Genomic DNA, 22,260 nt, shown 5'->3' on the forward strand with positions numbered 1-22,260 from the left:
ACATCCTCATGAGACCTGGGTCATGTTAGTTATGATACAGATGATAATACAAAGATGTTAATTATGATACAGCAGAGACAACATTATTCTTCTTGAAGAAGAATGAGGAATTTGTGTTACTGCAGATCACCCCAAGGTACATGTGGGAAAGAATGTTAGATAGTCGGTAATTCTGCTGAGTTGGAATAGATCAGAAGAATTATAAAAGGGGATAAGAAAAGTATGTTACAATGATTTTTTTTTTTAATGATTATTCAGAGGAGGTATATTGGAAAGTTAACAGCATCAACAAAGCCTTTAATTGGCATTGGAACTATTTTTTAAGATAATTATTTTTCTCCTCATATTAGGATCAACAAGCAAAATCTACACCTTCCCTTCAGGATGGTTGTTTCATTTCAGTGGGCAAGTACAAGTGTCTTTAATTCTTTGAGTGCTTAAATAAAATAAATCAAGGAACAGAGGTATGATAGATTTCAAAGGAAAACTCTATAGTCATCAAGATATTAAAACCCAAATTGTGTAGTCTGTGAGCAGTACAACGTAATGGCTTATGGGATCTTTCACCAGAAAAATAGGACAACCTTTCAGGTTGTACAACAGATATTCAGTCTTTTTTTGAGATTGTCAGTTCTTAGTTCGTCAGAAGAATGCTGTAAACAGTGCTTTCAAATTCTAAATCAGTTTATTTTATTTTAAAAGATATTACAAATTTATTTGCCTGAATATTCTAATTACACAAAATTTAAGAGTCTTTTAAAAGAAAATGAATCTTTACGTTATTTCTAGCTTGGAAAATGAAGACCATGCCTGTAGAAAGACTTTCTTTCTACAGATCTTTCTACAGATCTAGCATCTTTCTAGTATGTTAATTCAGTACAATATTTAGTTCTGTCAGAGGACAAAATGCAGTCCAATCTGAAATTTGGCCTTAGAGAAATACTGTCTTGCAAAACTCTTTAGGAACATCAATAAATACACATGTCATAAGTATTTTCCCCCTTTTAAGATATGATACAAATTATTATTTTACAGCATAGTATAATATTTAATTTAAAAATTATATGTCCAAACTGAGCCTTGATTTTAATTCAGTGTAACATTGTAAGTTTCCATACAGTTGCATATTCACATACAGAAGGTAGTACAAATTTTTCTTGAAGACATTCATGAAGTGTTCTTAGAGAAAGGTTAAAATTATGTGTCAGAAATGCTGAGAAAAATCTGTTGGAGCCCTTAGTTTTAAGTTAACATCATTGCTTTTGGAGATTTCCAATTCTTACATCATTTGTAGACACTTGTGTATTATCACATTTTAGACACAATGGGGGAAATAATTACTACTTCAGCAGACCTACATTACATGGCTTCTACAGGGAAAAAACCAGCAGAAACTCAAGATGCAAGTACCAATACTCAGCCAGGTAAGTGCCACCTGTGTGACCTACAGCAACTATTTCTGGTGTTGCTTCTTGTTAATTGTAATATTTGGTCAGTTTCCAAAACGGAGTAAGTTTTAAAAGGGAAAAACAGTGTTTTATGCTGTAACATTTTTGTTTCAAAAAGTGTTAAACCAGAAGATACTGGAATATAAATTACAAAATATTAGTTAAAATAATTATAAATAAAAATATTACTGGTGCAGTCATGTAAGAGTCTCCACATGCTTTCTGTAAGGCAGTTCTGCTGTAACTTTTCCTGAAAGCTCCTTTTAACTTAGCTTGACTTTATCTAAATGCATTTTAGACAATATTTCACGTGTGACTGAAATTGTTTCCCCTCATCTTCCCCCCTAGCTTTGCTTTGATTATGAGCTGGGAAATCAGGAATGTGCATTCAGATAATGCCATCAGTGTCCTTACTTTCCTTAAATTCATGCGTTTTGGTTTTGTTTTTTTTCTTATCAAGTGCTCAAATCGTATCAGGATGTTGGAATCAGTGCTGGAAATGAGGTTTCTGAAGTTCGAAAAAATGAGCCACTCATGTCTGTTCCTGTGTCAGGTGTGGCTTCAGTCTTTCTCTACTTCACTTGTTGTTTAGGAAGTCTATAAAAATATTACAATTTTAACATGGTTTTTGTACCTGAGGTAGCTTAATGCAGGACATAGATAAGAAGGTGGTAATTTATTGAAACCAAATAACATTAATGGTAATTATTGAAACCAAATGTGAAATAATTATAATACTGTTTATGAAAGGTTTGGCTGGATTTTTTTGATGGTGCAATGTACCTATGTTTTTGTATTCCTGCATGAGGAGGTACAGTTGTGGATTTTGGGGAGTTGGTGTTGTGTAGGCCAAATGGATTGACCAGTGGGATGTTAAGGCACAACATGAAATCGAGCTGTAGTAACTCAGCTAATTATACAGTTGTTCCATGCATCTGCTAAGTTGTGTAAAAGCTATATGCCAAGTAACAATGTTCCAATCTCAAGCTGGAATTTTATTCCAAATCAGTCATCTTCTGGGTCAGTTTGTAGAACAAGTAATAGAAGGTAACTTTGATTTTGGGCTAAAGAAGATTTATTTTGGTTTGAGGTTTCTCCCCCCATTTTATAAATTCTTGATAAATTCTACTACACAGAATTCAGTACCTAAGTATTTTCCCTATGGTACCAAGTGAGAATATTAGTTTTTCCATTCTTTTAAGATTTGACAGTGTTGTTCCATTTGGAAAATTATTTTAGTACATCAGGTGACTTCCTTGCAGATAGTTTATTAGACGTCTTTTTTGCCAAGTAGCAAGTAAAGATACAAATTTTATTTTTTTTTTACCTATTCAGGAAGGAACTGGAAATGAATAGCAATTTAGATTGCAGCATGTTGCTTTGATTTTAATCTTTTTAGTATTTTTCTGCTAATTTATCACCAAAATGAAAAATAATTCAGCAATTTATTGTTAGAAGCAAACATTAAAGAAACCTATTAAGCTACATTGTTTATATTTTTTAAAAGAAGTGCTAATCAAAGCATTTCTTATCATTTAGAGAATGCAGACCTGTTTCCAAATAGTTTGTCTGAAGTTTCTTGGCTTTTACTGTAAATATAATATTGACTATTATTCTTTTCTCATAGAATCATGTAGCACCCATGAGATACTACCACCAGACATGTATTTAAACCTGAAATTTGCCACTGATGTGAACAAGAAATCTTTACCATCCTTTCTGTCGGATGCACCTGATTTGGTTAGTGGTCCAATGTACATATGGTTGTAAAACATTTTAAATATACCATTTGTCTTACCTCATGAATTTGGGTTCTTTATATCTGGATGAGTCGGTTGTATAATACCATAGGGAAGATTGTAGTTACTTTGTCTCCAAAACAAGAAGCCTTTCAGCTCAATGTGGTAAGAGGTAACCAGACAAAATGTTTAACAATGTACTGTAAACAATGTATGCAAAACACGTACTTTGTAATTCTTAATAATCTTGTTCTTGTTTAGAGTGAACGTGAATATATCAGTGTGACTGACATTGAAGACAGTGACATTCTTAACAATTTGCCAATGATACCTGAGTCTGAAGAAGAGACAGCTACTGCACAGCAAAATGAGAAGTCTGAAATTCCATCTACGACAAAACTTCATCACATGGCAGCTTCAGTTACTAATGCAATTCCACCCCAGGCACATCAGAAGAAAGGTAAAACATTTTGGTTTTAAATCAGGGAAAAAAAGCTGTATGCCTATGCTGTAATATACCTCCTACAAAAAACCTGCAGCCTTTCCCCAACTCACCTCCTGCTTTTTTAGTCTTATACATCAAAACATTTATACATTTGTCTTCTTTTGTGAAGATTTCTGCTTCCTAAGACATGCTACAAGGTGTAGCACAGCTATGCCTAATTACTTGCAATACTTAAATGTTTGCAATTTATTCAATGATGTTAGTGCATTATTTTTTTTCAATTTCAAGATGATCTGAAAACTGTATCAAGCCAAGTGCAAAAGGAAGATAAGAAATCAGATTCTGCTAGAGATAATGCAACTTGGAACATAATACATGAAGATGACAGAACTTTCCCTTCTTCAGAGCTTCCATCCAGAGTAATTGGCAAAGAATACTTTTCCACAAAGCAGCAGGAAATGGATATGCAATTAAAAACACTACAGAACATAACAGAAAATATGGAGGAGGATTTCAGAAATACGAAACTGGTGAGTTCTGACTGCTAACTGTTGTGTCTGAAACATTTTATTTTGTAACTTCTGTCAGCTAAAGACAAAATCTGTATTTTGGAATGATGGATTTTCAGATCTGCTTAGTATATGTTGAGAGAGATCGAGAATAATAGGACACAGTTCTTTCACATTTAGTGCTGCATCTGTTGTCTGACACTGACATGGTTACTTACAATGAACCAAATGCTGGCCAGAATGGTCATGTTCTTAGTGAATGGGCAGAATATATTCGATTTCTCTCTAACTGGGAAAATGGAATAGCACGAAAGTTCAGGCTAAACAGAACTTTTTGGCAAAGATTTCTGCAGTTATGCCTCTGCAGAGTATAAAGGGACTATTTCTGGAACCTGTTCCTATTTATTTTCATAAAATATTTGCATTTTTAATGTCTTTATAAATCTAAATATAGAAGTAAAATAAATGCATTTTGGACATAATGCATTCAGATGATCTTATATGTAATTCAGGAATTACTATTTTATAGGTCATAACAGCGATAATGGTAAAAAGTTAAAAATTTTCAACAGACTGACCTCTTAATACTAAGTCTAGTTTAATTTGCCTACACCTTGAGGTGTTGCTGACTTTAGGTGTATGTGAAATGGGGAATGCTGGCAATTATTTCTTCACATTACTTTGATTTTTTTAGCAGTTTAGAGCAAACATGGTAGTGACTAATCTAAGAATGAGCAAGCAGGTTCTGATTTTACCTAGGTGGTAAAAAAAAAAATTATTTGCATGTCGAGAAAACTAAGTCAGTTTCCAGTTCTGTAGACCTGGCTTAATACAGAATGAATTCAGTAGTACTTTGTAGTTCCACAGCATCTACCTTCTGTATAATCTGTCAAACTAATAGTGTCCATTGCCTGTCCCTCCATGTGTTTGCAGAAATGTAGGGACCTCATTGTGTCACCTGCAGTTATTACGCTAAGAAGGATGATTAATCACTTATATTCTTCATCAAGGTGACAATCTAGACAGGTTTTTAAAAGCCTGTAGTGAAAAAAAATCTTAATATATCTTCTTTGTTTCAGCTTTCACTGCATTTGAGTTTTCAGCCTTCTTCTAGATATCTAGCCAAATCCCAAAGATAAACCAATTTTCTTTTTTGCCCCTATTTCAGTGCACACCAGTTGGTCATTTCTTTTTATAATATCTTATCTATTAAAAATCAGTTTTGAGGCCTGTTCGTTTTAAGAATAATGTTCAGTAAAATGTCTTGATCTAGGTTAGTCAGTTTTAGTTTTCACTTTCTAATTTTAAACTTCAGGAAACTCCTGATTTATGAAGAATATGGAAATATTTTTATTTCTGGTTTTTTTAGATAATGTATGTATATTTCTGTGTTTTTTAGATAATATATATATGTAAAACTAACTTTTTAAAATATAGATAATGTAATCAATAGGAGTAAAACTGTTCACAAGAATAATACAGTTCATATGTATTTTTCTCAGAGTAAGAGTCAAGAAGATTAAACTCTTTAGATTAAATGAATCTACTTGAGCTATTTTGATTCCTGAACTGCTTTCTTTGTTTTGAATCAGGGTAATCCATTAAAATGTTTAAAAGATTCTGAGGAAAAAAAATTGTATTTAAAGCAAACTTTGAATGAATATCTGTGGTGTAAGTCTCAGAAATACCTTGAAGAATATATTGTTACATACTTTTTTGGTTTGTAGCTAGTGAAAATAATAGAAGATTTTGAAATGGCTGCCAATTCAGACCTTGGTGCTCATCCTTCATTCTCCGAAGATGCTAGGATCATTGATGATGGTATGTGTTCAGTTAACAGAAGGACAGTAAACTTGAAATTGAATATTAAACCTGACTAACTTTTAATTACCACTGAAGCTTATTGCAGTCCTAAAAGGTGTTATTGAAATATAGACCAAAAATCAAAAATATGAGAGAGAAATAAAATTAAAGGTAGAAAATCTGAATATTATTGGTACTGCTTCAACAAAAATGCATTTGAAAATATCTGTATACGTTGATCTTTTCCAAAACCATAATGCAGGAATTTGATATAAAATTTTAAAGATGATAGTATGTACTTTTGTTGTATCATAAAATGAAAACATGATGCTTATGAGTGCTTTGCTTGCTGATATAAAAGGATATTAAATTTGTCCTAAATGTTTTTCATGCATCTTTGGTGCCTATTTAATTGCATTATGTGCTGATATTAATAAAAGCTTACATCAGCTTGACTGTTTGCTAGAGCCGATGCATTGAATAATTTATTCTATAACAATTAATTATATAGTACCTCATTACTTACAGCTATTGTACTGTGCCAAGAAGGAGAATGCTAGGGGTACATACTTCATCCATTTTACTTTCATACCAAAACATAGTCTAATCTACTTCTGAAGTTAATACAAAACCAAGTTGTAGAACCAAATCATGGATATGTCTGTAGTATAACTAAGTCAATATTTAAGATGTCCATTAACCTCACACACAGCAACTAGTAGTTTAGTCTTTTTGTTCACATGTACAGGACTGGTACATACATCACAGGTCTGGTAGTGCCCTTTCACAGGGAGGCACAACTGATCTAGGTTCAGGTGGTTCTAGGTTTGGCAGATAAACTAAATATGTCACTAACAAATATGCATGATAGTTTTTGCATTGTGTGGGGGATTTTTTCATTGGTCTAATTACTATGTTTATTATTTTTTCATGGCATCAGAAAACTATTTGAGAGACATGATTTTTGAAGATGTTATAGCTGATGAAAAGGAGCAATATCATGTACCTAGTTATACTACATTGGGAGTGCACTCTCCTGCCTCTGCAGCCTCTGCTTCTAACTTTCCCAGTGGCACAAAGTCATCTTCTGGTATAATCTTTAATGTTTATTTTCCCCTTTTTCTCCTTTTAAAATAAGTAAACTTTTTCTTCCTGGTGTAATACTTTCTCATTGCTGTCATACAGAATGTTATGTAATGCCAGTGAGCTTATAAAAGTCAGTTGTCAGTCTTTCTAGATTTCTGGGATGTATGTTGATAATGAGCTTATATGTTACATGTCAGAACAGCATCACTAAGCTTTGAAAACAGTTCAGCAGTGAAATACACTTGCACTCAAATTCACCATTATTGAAAGAAGATGATAACTTTGGGGCCATTTCTGAAACCCGTCACTGCGCTGATATGTAATTATTTAGTTAAGTGTACATGAATATAAATAGGTACAATGCCACAGAACACTCATAGCTTCCTCCCAAAGCTGTCTTTATCATCTCTGTCAACATCCTGTGTTCTAGAGAGGTGAGATCTCAATTAAATCCAGTCCTCATCAGCAAAATAAACTGTTTTATATCACTCTGCAGTAGCTACTGGCTGTGTCCTAAAATGTTATTTTATGAGGTCTCATTTCATTTTTCAAATTGTCTGTAAATTGATTTTTGCAATTATGAAGACTGCAGTAGCACTAAAAGGAAGAGGAAAAGTCACTATGCAAGCAACTTGTTGTCTGTGTTTAAAAAGGCAGAGTGTCTTATTTTGTCTGCATATTGCCTGCATTGCTTAGATTCAAGCTTCTAAAAATAATACATACTTTGTACAGGTGAACATGCATTTGATAGCCCTATTTGCAGCAGTCTATCTTAAAAGGTGTTAAAACATGGTTCCTGTATCTGCATACAGCAGAATTGAATCTTAAATGGCATGCACATCCACATAGATTTTATAACCAGTAATACACTTACAGATTTCTCTTTAAGTATAAACTTGTTACTTGCAAGCTAAGAAAGCTGTAGGTGATACTAAATTGCAACTATAATTTCTTGAGAGTACGATTGTGCCCTTCCTTCTAAGACATCCCTACTGCTCTTTAGCCACATTTCCTGAATTTCAGGAGTTTGTAGCCTGGCGTCTTCAAGTAAGTGGCAATTGTTCATTGCTGTATAGTTAATTGGAAGAGATCATTTCCAGTTAGTTGGAACTGATAGTCTTAGTTTGATCGTAGCAGAAAACTGACAACAGTGATCTCATCTTCCTAGCAAAACTAGTGATGTCGGTCAAGGCTGTTGTTAATTAATGTTCTCTGAAAACTCTGTATTAACCTGGCAGTTGATGACATGCTCTCTAAGAAGACAGTAAGCCTATGTACAATATTGATTTCTTTTCAATGTCAACATATTCAGACTGATATATTTCTGTATTTTATCTCACAGACTGTTTAACCTATGTATTACTAGTTTGCGTACAAGTGCAAGGCTTTTATTAACAATTTATTAACGCTGTTTCTATTCCAGGCTTTCATGTATCTGGAGGCCTATGTGATAGGTATGTATTTCAACAGTAGTTTTGTTGAAAATTTGTTTACTTTTAAATTCATACCAAAAAGGGGACTGTCAAGGTGGAACTATCACTTACATAAAAATCAAGGCATTCATTTTCAAACTGAATGAAAGCCTTTTTATTAGTTAATTTTTGGCATTATTTCTGACTTTGGTAGTGCCTCTTAGATTTACTTTATGCAAAAGCTGCAGAAGTATTCAAAGTTGCTTTCTAGTTACAAGTAACAGAGCTGTTAATGTAGATGGTGCTGTTGTCTCTGTGCATTTGTTATTTCTCCTATTTGCAAAACAGTGTTTTCGGACAAGTACTTATAACTGCTGCTAGTAGTAACTGCTGGCCTCTACTGAGGCCAGCTATGACCAGGAAGTTTTTGAAATGTTATCATGTGAACAGTGTAAAGCAGCAGACTGAAGATTTAAAAACTGGAATGATCTTATGCATTGAATAAAATGGTCTGACATACATATTTTTTACCGTTAGCTGCTGTTAGTCTTCTGGATCCAGTTGTGCAGTAGAAAAGAGTAGCTGGCTTCCCTTTCGTCCTGGTCATTCTGCTCAGTTATCCACTTGTATTGTTTTGCTTGAAGCATAGCAGTAAACCAAATGGTTTAGTTTATTTTTAAAGTATTTTAAGTGAAACTGGTTGTTGTGACTGAAGTAGATTAGGGAGTGATTACATAACCTTGAGGATGGGTGTGAGGCAATAAACTTTAGCAGATGGTGATTTTTAGCCAAAGGAGGAACTTGAATCAACTGTAGCTTGTAATCATAAACTACATGAGATTTATTGAAAGCAACTGATTAAAAGAGAGGAAAGAAATGGGCAGAATTTAGGTAAACTATTCTCTCTCTCACACTGATTATTGCTCAGAAGGTTGTTGAGAGTTGGGGTTCTTGAATCTGGTAGCATCCCACAGCCTTATCTTGGCACGGGCAGCAGTACGACCCCTGTGGATGCTCCTGGCCTTCTGGGCTGCCAGGTGTAACCTCCTCTGGGTCAGCCACGTTCACGCACCCCAGTGGAGCTCAGGCAGTTCGGCCGTGAACAGGACCATATTTCTGGATAGTTTATTCAAGCCCTCTTTGCTTCAATATCCTCAGTGTTAGTCAGGTCTGTACCCTCAATGTTAGTCAGGTCTCACTAATTCTGTCCCATTCACATTGTGGAGTTACAAAGTTGGCTAAACTGTACGTGGTGACAGCAAAGCTAAGGTGATGGCTAGTAACTGTTTATAGACAGTGCATCTACACACATTATCCAGGTATTGCTTGTGTGCCCTAACACAGTGAGATGTAGGGGAAAGAAGATTCAGTCCAAAGGCTTTTGGTAAAGCAACCTGAATATTCTCTTTTTAAGCATAAAAGAAGGATTTTAGCTTGTTGTTCTTACAGGCATGTTCTACTGCAAATCAGTAACATTTTTTTTCCCCCATCTGACTTTAAGCTCTTTAGAAGATCCCCTGCAAATTACTGGTCTGAGTGGTGTTACTGACGTCATTAGTGATCTTGTAGCAGAAGGTGATGTCTCTCTGTTGGAGCTGGGCTTTACAGAAATACAAGCTAAGAAAATCTCTAGGTAATACCATGTCTGGTTTTTATTGTGTATTAGTTAAATCATTTTAACCCTGGTTATTCTTCTTATAGCTCAAACCCCATAAACAATGGAAGCGAGCATGTGATTTGAGTTGATATGAATGGGACTAGTATTAGAACTGTTTAATAGCCACTGCTTTACTGGCCGTTATCGTCAAATGTGCTAATTGTTTTTTATTATTTTGGTTTTAAAATTCTTTCCATCCTCCTACTTGCTATGAGGTATAGGCTGGAACACAACTCTATAATACAGCATATTCAGTTCAACCAAAGGGTCTGGACCCTTCTAAAGTAGTTCTGAAAGACAGAACAGAAATTTCTTGTCAATGGCAAAGCAGCTTCAGAAGCTTCCAGCCCCAGATTCCAGCTTGTCATGCCCTCCTCCCTGCTGGAGATTTCTGCACCTTCCTGACTGTCAGTTATAGAATCAGTTGTGTTCTTTCCTGAGAAAGGTTGAAATTACAGCTGTTTCCTACATCTGTTTGTGTTATGAGTTGATTACAAGGCAAAAATACAGCTGTACAGGATGCCAAACAATCTGTTTTGTTGGTGCAATGCTTCACACCAGTTTAAGATACCTGTTTCAGGATGCTTACCCCTAAGATGAAACCATGAAGCTGGTAAGGTCATAAAACTACAGACTGATGTCAAGGATTGAAAGAATTCTCCTGGATCTTTGCTTATAAAGATGTCTCAAGACTGCAGCAGCAAAGGCAAAATTCAGTTCCCTGGCCCATGCTTCAGGTAAAAACATTCAGTTTTACACCACGGATAGAGTGGATCCAGGATGGGAAGAGCAGTCATAGAATCATAGGGTTGGAAGGGACCTCTGGAGATCATCTAGTCCAACCCCCTGCCAGAGCATTGTCACCTAGACCAGGTTACACAGGAACGTGTCCAGGCGGGTTTTGAACGTCTCCAGAGACAGACACTCCACCACCTCTCTGGGCAGCCTGTGCCAGGGCTCTGCCACCCTCAAAGTAAAGAATTTCCTCCTCATGTTTAGGTGGAACTTCCTATGTTCAAGTTTGTGCCCATTACGTCTTGTCCTGTCACTGGGCACCACAGAAAAGAGCCTGGCCCCATCCTCCTGACACCCACCCTTTAAGTATTTATAAGCGTTGATAAGATCCCCCCATCAGTTATCTTTTTTCCAGACTGAAGAGACCCAAATCCCTCAGCCTTTCTTCCTAAGAGAGGTGTTTGAGTCCCCTAATCATCATGGTAGCTCTCTGCTGCGCCTTCTCCAGCAGTTCCCTGTCGCTCTTGAACCGGGGAGCCCAGTACTGGACACAAGACTCCAGGTGCGGCCTCACCAGGGCAGAGTAGAGGGGGAGGATGACCTCCCTCGACCTGCTGGCCACACTCTTCTTGATACACCCCAGGATGCCATTGGCCTTTTTGGCCACAAGGGCACATTGCTGGCTCATGGCCATCCTGTTGTCCACCAGGACTCCCAGGTCTCTTTCAGCTGAGCTGCTCTCCAGCAGGTCACCCCCAACCTGTACTGGTGCATGGGGTTATTCCTCCCCAGGTGCAGCACCCTACACTTGCCCTTATTATTATCTTATTTAAGTAGAGTGTCGTGCTCTGGTTTAGTTCTAACATTTATTCAAATTGCAAAAGGAACTCCAGAACTTCAAAGCTAAATTTGTGCACAGATCATAACGTCCTTGTGATCCTTTGAGAATTCCAAACACATCAGTAATCACTACATCAACATATAAATGTTGCTAGCTGTTTTGTGCAATTATGTTAATATTTTCAAAATCACTGAAAATTTCAGAAATGTATTCAAGCAGCACTTAATCAAACCTGACCAAAGACCTCAAGACAACTCAGTTTCACATATGACTGTGAATACTTCTGATAATAACACTTCCCTTTGCCATAAAGTAAATCAGTCTCAAATGTGTCAGAGTTCTAATCCCTTGAGGGCTTTAATGCTTCCATCCATAAGCTTTCTGTTGAACTGTGGCTACTAGATGTAGTCTTAACTTTGCTACACGTTGTGGATTCTGGAATTATTAGTGCCTGCCAGTCTTGAAAATGAGAGAAATTTCAAAATGGGCTGTGATAAATGAGGCATTTAAAATTGAAACACTTCTGTTGGAATATCTCATATTTAATTTTTAGTTTAGTGCTTTTAGTTTTACAATGAAGAAAATATTTATTAGCCAGGTGCTTACTTTAAAGACTATTGCAAGGTGAATTAGTAAATATTTCTGAAGAACTTTAAGAAGGAAGTTAGCATTTCTTATTGGCTGCATTTTTCTGTTGTTAGGACTCTAAGTTAAGTGTTTTTAAAATTACTTTGTACAGGTAGACTCGTGAAGGAGCTCATAGGTTGAGGAGAGGGAATGAAAGGATGATAGAATCTCATTGGTCTTTTTTTCTTTTTTAGATACTTACACCATACACGTTTAAAAATGAAAGATCAAAGCAAAATGACTTGCAGTTTTTTCTGTGCTAGTTATCCGATAAAGACCGTAACAGATCATCTACATTTAAAGCTTTGGCCCTGTTATCTGAATCTAGTTGACAAATGGAAAAAAATTTTAGGAAGTTTCTTGGAAATTACTTGTGTGCCAGGATTTTATGTAGTAAAATTTTGCAGAAGAAAATTTCCCTGTTGTTCGTTACTTATACTTTCATCTGAGTCGGAATTTTAAAGGGATTGCAGTATTTTTATTATATCATGTGTAGCTGCCAGTGTTTGCAATGTAAAGGATGTGCTTGATTATATCTCATTTACATCTGCTCTCAGGGCTCATGATGCTGCTGCTGGACATTCTCAAAAAACAGAAAAGGAGAAGAGAGAGATACAAGCATGGATGAAAAGAAAGCAAAAGGAAAGAATGAGAGAATATTTGAAGAAACTGGATGAACAAAGACAGAAAGAGCGTAATCCATTCAATCTAAGAAAGAACGTGGTAAGGCCATCTTGAAGAAGTAAATGTTATGTGTTGTACAAGTGTTGATTGTTCAGGTTAGATAATTTAAAGGCTGTCGGTGATTTTTTTCCTATTTTAATATTGGGGTTTTATATGTATTATTTTATTGGAACTGACCACGATTGTGTCAGAAGTGATCAGTAAGCAAATATACTAGTGTTCTTCACAGGCTGCAGTAATGACAATGACTGCAGGTAGCAATCATGACCTGCCCCCCGGCTCTGGATTCAGGAAGTACAGACCATTGACTGTAATAGATATAGCTGTAACATTCAAGGAGTGATAACTGCAGGAGTTGTAAAAGATGTGTTTATGTCTTGTTTCATCTTCCTCTGCACGTCACAAAAACCCCCAGTGAGTTTAAAAAGCAGAGTTCAGATGCCAAAGTTCTGCATTTTGTCATCCTTGTCATTTTGTCATTCATACACAGGGAAGTGTATGCAATTACAGAGGGTTGGCAGAGATGTTCTCTCTGTATCTCAAGTATCTGATGAATCTTTTTGTTGAAGTCTGGTTTCAATACAGGCTCAGCAAACACCCCTGTCCCTCCAGAATTTTTTTCAATTTTAAGTTTAATTAGTAAAAACATGTTTATGGCCTGATACATTAATATCTTCTGATCTGCAGTGTGCTGGAAATAACTGGAGGGGAAAAAAAGGTACAAAAGTAGTTCAGAAATAATTTCCCAATCAGTATAAAGTCTTAAAATATGTATTTTTCACCTGGAAACCTTCCAGACCTGAAAAGACACTGCTCCGGGGTTATAGGAGATGAGACCTTGCAACAGCAAATACATCCCTATACTTTTTACTCAGCAGTTGAATGCAGGGTGTGCTGCAAATTCTTTCATGCTTAAGCTCTACTGGTTTTAACTCCCAAGCAGCAAATACATAACACACAGAAGTTTCCTCTTACTAAACAATTCAATTGTATTTGCTTTTAGAAAGAGTAACAGATCTCACACATGAAATACAGTATTTCCTCTGGTTTTAAACAGTCCTGCGGAGTTGAACCTGGCTGCACTTTTGTACACCTGTAGAGAGAAGTGATTCAGGAAAAATGGGTCCTGCTTCTCCCTCTCCTGTGTTGCGAACTCATAAATATAAAGTTGATGCTTTTGTTATAAGCTTTTCTCCTGAAATCATTAGATGGGGAGGGATTCTCAGCTTTGGGGGTTTTAGTTTTTTTAGAAGAAAGCATTAAAAAATTAAAATTGTACTCCAGCAAACGCGGGTCAAACTGCAACCTTGCCCTGTTTTTTAAATTAGTTATTGTTACAAACGTCACTGATTTTTAGGAAACTGAAGGTGAGGCCATTTGAAACTTTGAGCTTAACAGTGAAGACATCTCCTTAAGAATGTTAATATTTTAAGCATATGAGCTATAGGTGTGACTGTAAGCTTTCAATATATTTTTAGAGACTGGGAGTTTATAGAGACAATCTTACCTGAATTTCCTGATAGGGCCATATGCTTTCATATTGTTTTTCATTCTGGACAGCGTCTTAAACAGTAATTTTCAAGTCAAATACATCTACATTTTGAGAGTGAGAGGTTGGAGGCTGGGATGGGAGCACAGTACAGAACAAGTTAATTATTATTATACTTTCTTGCACAGCATTGTAGTCTTACTTCAAAGGATATTAAAGTCTTCCAGAAGAAGAAAGAAGAAAAAGACAAGTAAGTTGCTATAAATGTAACTTGTGGTATTCTTATTTATATATTAATCTTCCAGTCATAAGGAAGGGGTAGTTTTAACTATCTTGTCTATGAAACTTCAGATATGAATGGCATTTCAACCAAAAGCATAAGTAATTAATGTTTGCTTTACCATTTAGGAAAACTCTGAACATGTTTCATCCTTCGATTTTATTTTTCACTTTCCAAATATAATTTTTTCTTTTTCTTTTCCCCCAACATTGACTCTTCCATTCTGTCAAACCCATTGTTAATAAATGTTTTAGCTTTTTACTAATGATCTTAAAAAGGTTACTGTATCTTCTCTGAAATTGCAAAAATAAGTTGTTCTATTCTGTTTACCATGTGGCCTTACAAGACTCAAAAGCACCTACAATTAAAGGAGTGATAGCTTGAGTTAATATGTAACATTATTTCTTCATAGAGCCCTGTTGTCTGAACATCACAGTATGAGAATATCACAAGCACTTTCTCTGATGAATGAAATGTTGTCTGAAACAGTGGTGTTACCTACAAGTGAACATAGTCCGTTGTCCAGGACAAGATCACCTCAAAAGTACAGAAAAAGGCATATGGCATCTACTAAAGGGTAACAACTTCAAGCATTAACTCTGTTCAGATGTATTGGTGTCTTTACCACACTTCATATTTGCCTGCAATTTGCAGCTAGTTGGGAAAGGATTAGATTGAGAGAAGCTTTATATTCTGGCAGAATCAAATACACACTTTGTCTGGTTCAGAGGAGTCTTAAGCTCTTGTACCAGGCTTCTTACAACCACAAATGCAAATCTTGGAAGGAGCCTTAAAAATGCCTTTCAGAGCACAGACAAAGCCAATTCTAGAGACAGAGCTGTAATCAATGTCCTAACCCATTCACTCAACAGCAATTCCACTGCAGTATAGCCAGCAACATAGTTAATGATCTGAAGAGCATCTGGTAACACGCAAGAAGCAAATATAAATACAACTGTCGGTGCATATAGACTAGTTAAATGAGAGTTCAGCAAATGCTAGATTTACTCTCTTCCTTTCTGATTTTTTTCATTACCTAGGATTTTACTTGTTCTTTCTTTTGCACTTTGGTGCTTATTGCATTTTGAGGAGATGATGGTATTTGAGTATTATAAATCTGTAAATTTATTCTACTTGATGGCATTAATGTCACATGTGTGTATATGTACTCCAGATTTATATTGCAATATACTTTTCCTTCTTCTGCATACAATTTTATGTTTTCCACAATAACAGGAGGAACTGTGTACTTCAGATAGCCCTGTCACTTCCAGACTTAAACATTTCTCCATCTGTTTTTAGTAGGTGAAGTTCCAGGATAAAGCATTAAACCGAATGTAGTCAGTGCTGTACAGAGCCTGTTGGTGGTGTCCAAGAGCACTTTGAATACATCAGCCCTGCCAGAATCAGAAGCACTAAGGAATGTCATGCACCGAAGCCACCTTAGGAGTGACAGTGACTTCTAACTAACAAGTTTTTGTTGCACCTAAACTGGCTGTTTGTATAGTTCTGATTCTGGTGAGGCTTATTGGCCCCCCAGGCAGCGTGTGATGCTGATCCTCAGCTAAGGGGGCTGAAGGTTATTTCTGTGGCCTTTTGCCTTGTCTGAATAAGCCCTGTTAGACCTAAGTCGTGTCGGGGAATGGTATGTAGTAGACAGTGGGAAGTATTTGAGCTTTCTTGTTGTGTTGTGTTTTTTTTTCTTGTAGAGGGCATCTGAAGAGTCCTGTTCTGTCAGAAAGAGGCAAAATTGCTGCCAAACCCAGCTTTGGACAAAAAGTACACCGTTTCACACCAACTCTTGGTTTAACACAGTCCAGGGGTAAGAACAGAACTTTGTTAATGAAGGCACATACTCACATACTGAGGATGATCTTCAAGTTACTACTGGATTTTGGGAGGGAGAAGCTTTAATACTCATGTTGAAGGTCAGACTTAAAATCCTGCAGGTTTCCTGTCCTGAGGCTTTTGCAAGTGTGCTGTCATTGGCCTGTTAAATGATTAGAGTTACCTTTTCTTATCATCTCTTTCTAAATCCAAAGTACCTTAGTTTGCCATAGCAAGAGTACTGTGTAAGCCAGGAAGCAAGCTCATAGATGAAAATTTTGAAGCATCTTGTGAGTAGTTTTGATCTGCTGCACCTAACAGGAGATGCTTTCTTTGTCCTTCCAGGAAATGCCTGTATGCTCCTACAGAAAAGTACTTCCAGAGGAAGAATGAGAAATGCTGCAAACGATCCTTTTAATTCTAGATACTGTAAGTTACTAAGAGTAATGACACAGTGCTGTTCAGCTATATAATACAGGGGAAAAATAAGACACAGAGAATACATTTCAAAATACATCCTGGGTAAAGTTTATGCAACACAGGCCTCAGATACATCATTAGTTTAGAAGAATAAAAATCATCATTTTTTTCCCACAAAAAAACGCTTTTCATTAGAAACATCTGAAATATTTTGACCAATCACCTCTGTTTACCTCCTGAGTGGTTCTAGCCAGATGGCAGTTCCAAGATTACTGAAGCAAATGTGCTAGATTTCAGTGATTTCCTGAAACAGGCATTACAGAGTCATGAGGGACGGAGGACTTGAGTCTTTCTTTCACTGGAAACCCACAGAGAGAGAGTTAGTTAGCAGTACAGTACACAAGTACTGTGCCTCTTCCTTACCTTTCTATGCTGCTTAGTTTCTGAGCTCTTTAAAGTAGGAATTGTCTTTGTTATCCCTCTGTACAGTATCTATTTAAGATATTATTTTGTCATTGTGTTAGACTGGAAAAAGTTTACGACTGAACTTTTTAAAAAAAAAAATTTGGATTTTAGTGATCCTTTTTGCCTAATTCTGTCTGTGTAGGTCTAGATCCACACAAGTTTCCTCACATAAATATTTCCTCCTAATCAAATTCTTTAACAGATGCAGGACTTGATTACAGGAGCAGACTTTCTGATCTGACTGAAAAAGATTGAGGAAAGAATCAGTCTGAAATTTAGGAAATACTGTGGGTTGATTGCATTCTCCCTTACACCACAATTATGCTATTGACATAACAGAGATACTACTTGGCTAGCCAAATGTCAATTTATTTGACTTGGCAGTGCAGGAAAGCAAAAGAAGCAATAGTAAGCAGATTTTTTCCGGAATCTATCACTCACCTCTATGTGTGTGGGAAGTAGTTTTTCTCCTCCTTTCTATACATTCTCTTTTTAAACTCTAAACACAGGTTGATCTTTATCTGATTTCACATCACTTTCTTCTGACTGTTCCTCCAGTATATCCCATCACTGCTAAGGGTTTCACTGAAGTTCTACATCTTCTAAGAGGCACAAATGCAGGATTTATATAGTTTCATTCCTCTATCAAATAATGCCCCTTTTGGGGGACCGCATTACATGACATAGATGCTATAGGCACCGTGCACAGTCCTACTCCACTTCGTGTTCTGCCCTGGGGAGCGTTCAGAGTATGAGGCTGGAAGGGAAGAGCACCATTTTTTTGCCACAACCTCACATCAGTTCAAGATAAAAGAGTGTGCTGCTTTTACATGTGTTTACATACAGCTTCAGTTCTCAGAACTTGGAGCTTCAAGACATGTAGAAAACAGCAAGAATCATTACAGTGCCGTGGTTGGCCTGTTTTCTTCTCAGCTGCTGAGCACAGAGACGGCAGACCATCAAAACAAAAGCCGCCACATGTTGCCACCGCAGTTCAGACAGAAGGTGTTGATCAGGAAGCTGATCGAGATGTAGTAAGTCCTTGGACCGTGCCTGATGAAATCCAAAGAATACTTCAAGATACTCATGACTCCTTGTTTCAGGTAGGATGTAGGTAGATTCAGGTAGATATTGTAGGAATTATTTGATACCTGCCATTTAACACTTTGTTTACTTCTGCTTTATTTAAAATGTAGTTCTCTATTCAAAATATGCGGGTGGGTTAGATGCAGAGGGACATAAACTATGGTGATTCAGCAGAACTACGTATTGTCTTTACAAGCAAAGTCATTCTTGTGAGCCTTGAAAATTAATGTTTTTTATAACAACTGTATAGGCATGTTGTCTGTCCAGGCAGCAGACGTTAGTGAAAGTCTGTAAACAGGAAAGCAAAATTGCATTTGTTGCAGAATAATCAGATAAGTAACTTAATTAGGACATATTTGAAAAAAGTGGGATCATTTCTGCTGGCTACACAAAGGTCTTGTCCGTGAATGATACTCGATGATTCAGTTTGTCTTTTCCTCCAATAGGCCTCTGCACCGCATCCTGTGAGTTTCTCTCCTCTCGGCATGATCGACACTGATGGTGTTTCTGAGAGCACGGGAAGTATCCTCAGCAAACTGGACTGGAGCGCAATTGAGGCAATGGTAGCGGATGTGGAAGACATGTGAACAAAATTTCTCAGCTGCTGTGCACTTCCAAACAGTTTCTGATGTTTGGTTTCATTTTTTAAAATAATCATCGTTGTACTTAAAATGGATTGAGGCTTGCATTGGTTTTCTTCTTAAGCAGCACAGAAACTGTCACTACTTTCAGTTTGCCTAGAATGAAATTCATTTCCTTAACACATAGTTTGCTTTCCACATGTCTTCAAGTCAACAAGAACTAAATGCTGTTGGTAAGTGCAGACCAACAGTCTTAAACAAGAACTTCTGGGACATCTACTTTGCCCATCTAAAATACATAAAAAATATATTCAATTTTAAGAGCATTGCACAACTGTTTTACCTTTGCATTTAGTATTTAACATCATTATGGATGAAGTTATTTTTGTAACTTAACAATTGTGATAAACTGATTTAATAAAAGTGAGTTTATTAGTTTCTGCTGTAAAGTGATTTATACACGGAGCGCTGTTACTGCTGTGTGCCGCTATGGCTGTACACGTGCACGTGCGCTACTCTCATATTTTAAACCCAGCTTACCTGCATAGTAGTTAAGAGAAATCTTAAAAGAGTTTGAATGATTGATAGAAGGAGGTAGAAATAGGCAGCAATAAATGAAATATGGACTTTTGTTAGGAAAATCAGACAGCAGTATAAGACATGAAGGACAAGTACTTACTGATGTAAAGTATTGCTGTTCATCCATCTGTATGGTGCTGTTGTGTCAGAGCTTTTCTAGCAGCCCCCAGATGTTTGTAGAAAAATTTCCCGTATGGTCAGTGACCATCAACTAGTTGTGGTGGCCTGAGCAGATGCAGCTATGGTGACTCCTTCCCAACAGCAGTAGTTTTTATATAATTTGCATGTTCCTGAGTGAAGCTGTACCTTGGCAAACATCAAGAAATATGGTTCAAAGAAAGCCTGTTACAGAATTACACACGTATCAGGGTAGAACTGACTGTTCCTGTAGGTTCAGAGATCGAAACTGGCTATGCGTTTTTAGCAGCCCTCAGAATCTGCGTCGGCTTGTCCCACAGGAGCAGCCAGAGTGCAGAACTCCGTACTGGGAGGGATCATCTCCAAAGGAAAAGCAAGCACCTTCAGAGCCAGTCCAAAGCACTAAACTGTGACTTCACTCGAAGTCTCAAACTGTCTCTCTCCAGAGGGGCAGCAAAGAAATGGTCACTAAGTAACTTCTCTTCCTGGTGGGAAAAAAATCTGTTTTGGCCAAGTATGAAAGTCTTATGATCACAGCCAGCTGTGAGAAGGAGGAGAAAGCAGGGTGTCCTGGTTCTGGTGGGGATAGGGTTAACTTTTCCTGGTATTCCATGCCATGTGAGCCACGCCCACCCTGAGCTGCCGGGGGAGGGGGCAGGAAGTTGCTGCTTAAAAGCGGGCTGGGGCGGCGCGGGGCCGGCGAGCGGCGGGGGAGTGGCGGTTCCGTAATCGCGTTTGTATATTCCCCTATCCGTGTTGTTGTTGTTGTTGTTTGCCTGTTCCCTTTGCTGTTCTATTAAACTGCCTTTGTCTCAACCCAAGAGTCTTGCCTTTTCTTACGATTCTTCCTGTGTTTGGAAGGCCCGAGCGAGCGGCACGTGGTTCTTTGTTGCCGTCTGAGGCTAAACCACGACAGTCCTTTTTGGCGCCCAACGTGGGGCTCGAAGGGTTGAGATAACGACAGAATCCAACTAGAACGTGGAAAAAACGGTTTTGGTTTTTTTTTTTGTATGCATTTATTTTATTAGGTAAGTAGTCACTGGTCATCATGTTGCTTGGTTTGTTCTCATGGCTGTGTTACATAAATTCCTATATGGCTTATGTACTCCCTGCGATGCTGTTTACCATGTCTGGAAAAGGGATGAGGATTATCATTCTGCTGTCCTGTGCGATATCTCTTTATGATATGATAACATCACTGTTCAGACGGCTATTTTGGGGTGTTTATGTGGTTTTGCTGTCCTGTCCGTACATTGGACACCGTCTCTCAGAATTTGTTAATAATTTCCCCAGCCCTTTTGCCTCCCTTTTCTCCTTCGGGTCAGGTATGACAGCTTTTGAGAATTTTGAATATCCTTGGGATACTCAAACTAGCGTGTTCCTAGTGCTATGTCTCCTGAATACGTTCCAGGTCTTGTTTAGGGTTAAGTGACTATTTAAGACTACCACCCGGAGATCTGCTCCGAGGCTGGATAGTCAGGGGTGGCATGGCATGTGGGAGAGCATGGGCAGGTACCTAGAGAACTACTCACCTCCAATGGTCTGGGACTTCACCCCTGAACAATTACAGGACCCTGATAAAGTGGTAGAATATTTGAAGGGAAAATGCTGTGGCTATGCTAGAGAGGCACAACTCCCCGCACTGTGCTGGGCTCTGGCCAGTATCTACCAGGCACTGCTCAGAATTATGCAGCACCCTCAAGGGGAAGAGATGGAAACCAGACCTGCGGCGGCCCCTGCGGCTGCTGCAGCCCCTGCGACGGACACTGCGGCTACTGCAATCCTTGCGACGGACACTGCGGCTACTGCAATCCTTGCGACAGACACTGCGGCTACTGCAACCCCCGTGGTAGCCACTGCCACTGAACCAGGGAACCAACCCATGCCAGTATCAGTTGCCCCCATACAGAAGAAGAAGTACACAAAGAAATCAGTTCGCTTAGTAAGAGATGATGATGAACCAGGGCCATCACGAGAACAGGAGGAAGAGGCAGAACCAGAGATAATTACTCGATCCCTATCCTTGAGTGAGCTGCGGGATATGCGAAAAGATTTTAGCCGACTTTCAGGCGAGCACATTGTCACCTGGCTGCTCCGGTGCTGGGATAATGGGGCCAGTAGCCTGGAATTAGAGGGTAGGGAGGCCAGGCAGCTGGGATCCCTGTCTAGGGAAGGCGGCATTGACAAGGCGATCGGGAAAAAGACCCAAGCCCTCAGCCTCTGGAAACGACTCCTGTTAGGCGTGAGGGAGAGGTACCCCTTCAGTGAGGATGTTGTATGTCAGCCAAGCAAGTGGACTACCATGGAAAGAGGTATCCAGTACCTGAGAGAATTAGCCGTGCGGGAGATGATTTATTATGACTTGGACAATGCAGACTTACCCACAGACCCTGATGAGGTGCGATGCAC

At 37.9% G+C, this 22,260-nt stretch overlaps 1 protein-coding gene across 12 annotated transcripts in view; it reads left to right on the forward strand.

Annotated features, from left to right (window-relative positions):
• Positions 1–20,334, forward strand: part of CPLANE1 (ciliogenesis and planar polarity effector complex subunit 1) — a 64,249-nt gene extending 43,915 nt beyond the window's left edge. For 4 of the 12 annotated variants that reach the window (XM_054185338.1, XM_054185337.1, XM_054185339.1 and 1 more), the window contains 17 exons: positions 351–405; positions 1,320–1,424; positions 1,909–2,001; positions 3,076–3,188; positions 3,449–3,647; positions 3,921–4,162; positions 5,869–5,962; positions 6,885–7,034; positions 8,454–8,484; positions 9,944–10,075; positions 12,860–13,025; positions 14,664–14,725; positions 15,168–15,332; positions 16,465–16,577; positions 16,928–17,011; positions 18,401–18,570; positions 19,000–20,332. In XM_054185338.1, coding sequence (XP_054041313.1) covers positions 351–405; positions 1,320–1,424; positions 1,909–2,001; positions 3,076–3,188; positions 3,449–3,647; positions 3,921–4,162; positions 5,869–5,962; positions 6,885–7,034; positions 8,454–8,484; positions 9,944–10,075; positions 12,860–13,025; positions 14,664–14,725; positions 15,168–15,332; positions 16,465–16,577; positions 16,928–17,011; positions 18,401–18,570; positions 19,000–19,140 — 2,115 coding nt within the window. In that variant the 3' untranslated portion in view covers positions 19,141–20,332. Of the gene's footprint in view, positions 1–350; positions 406–1,319; positions 1,425–1,908; positions 2,002–3,075; positions 3,189–3,448; positions 3,648–3,920; positions 4,163–5,868; positions 5,963–6,884; positions 7,035–8,453; positions 8,485–9,943; positions 10,076–12,859; positions 13,026–14,663; positions 14,726–15,167; positions 15,333–16,464; positions 16,578–16,927; positions 17,012–18,400; positions 18,571–18,999 lie in introns of all 12 variants that reach the window. The other 8 variants (XM_054185341.1, XM_054185347.1, XM_054185350.1 and 5 more) reach the window with 6 other exon arrangements.
• Positions 20,335–22,260: the final 1,926 nt, after the last annotated feature.

This window comes from Rissa tridactyla, chromosome Z, assembly GCF_028500815.1.
Source record: "Rissa tridactyla isolate bRisTri1 chromosome Z, bRisTri1.patW.cur.20221130, whole genome shotgun sequence".
Lineage (NCBI taxonomy): Eukaryota > Metazoa > Chordata > Aves > Charadriiformes > Laridae > Rissa > Rissa tridactyla.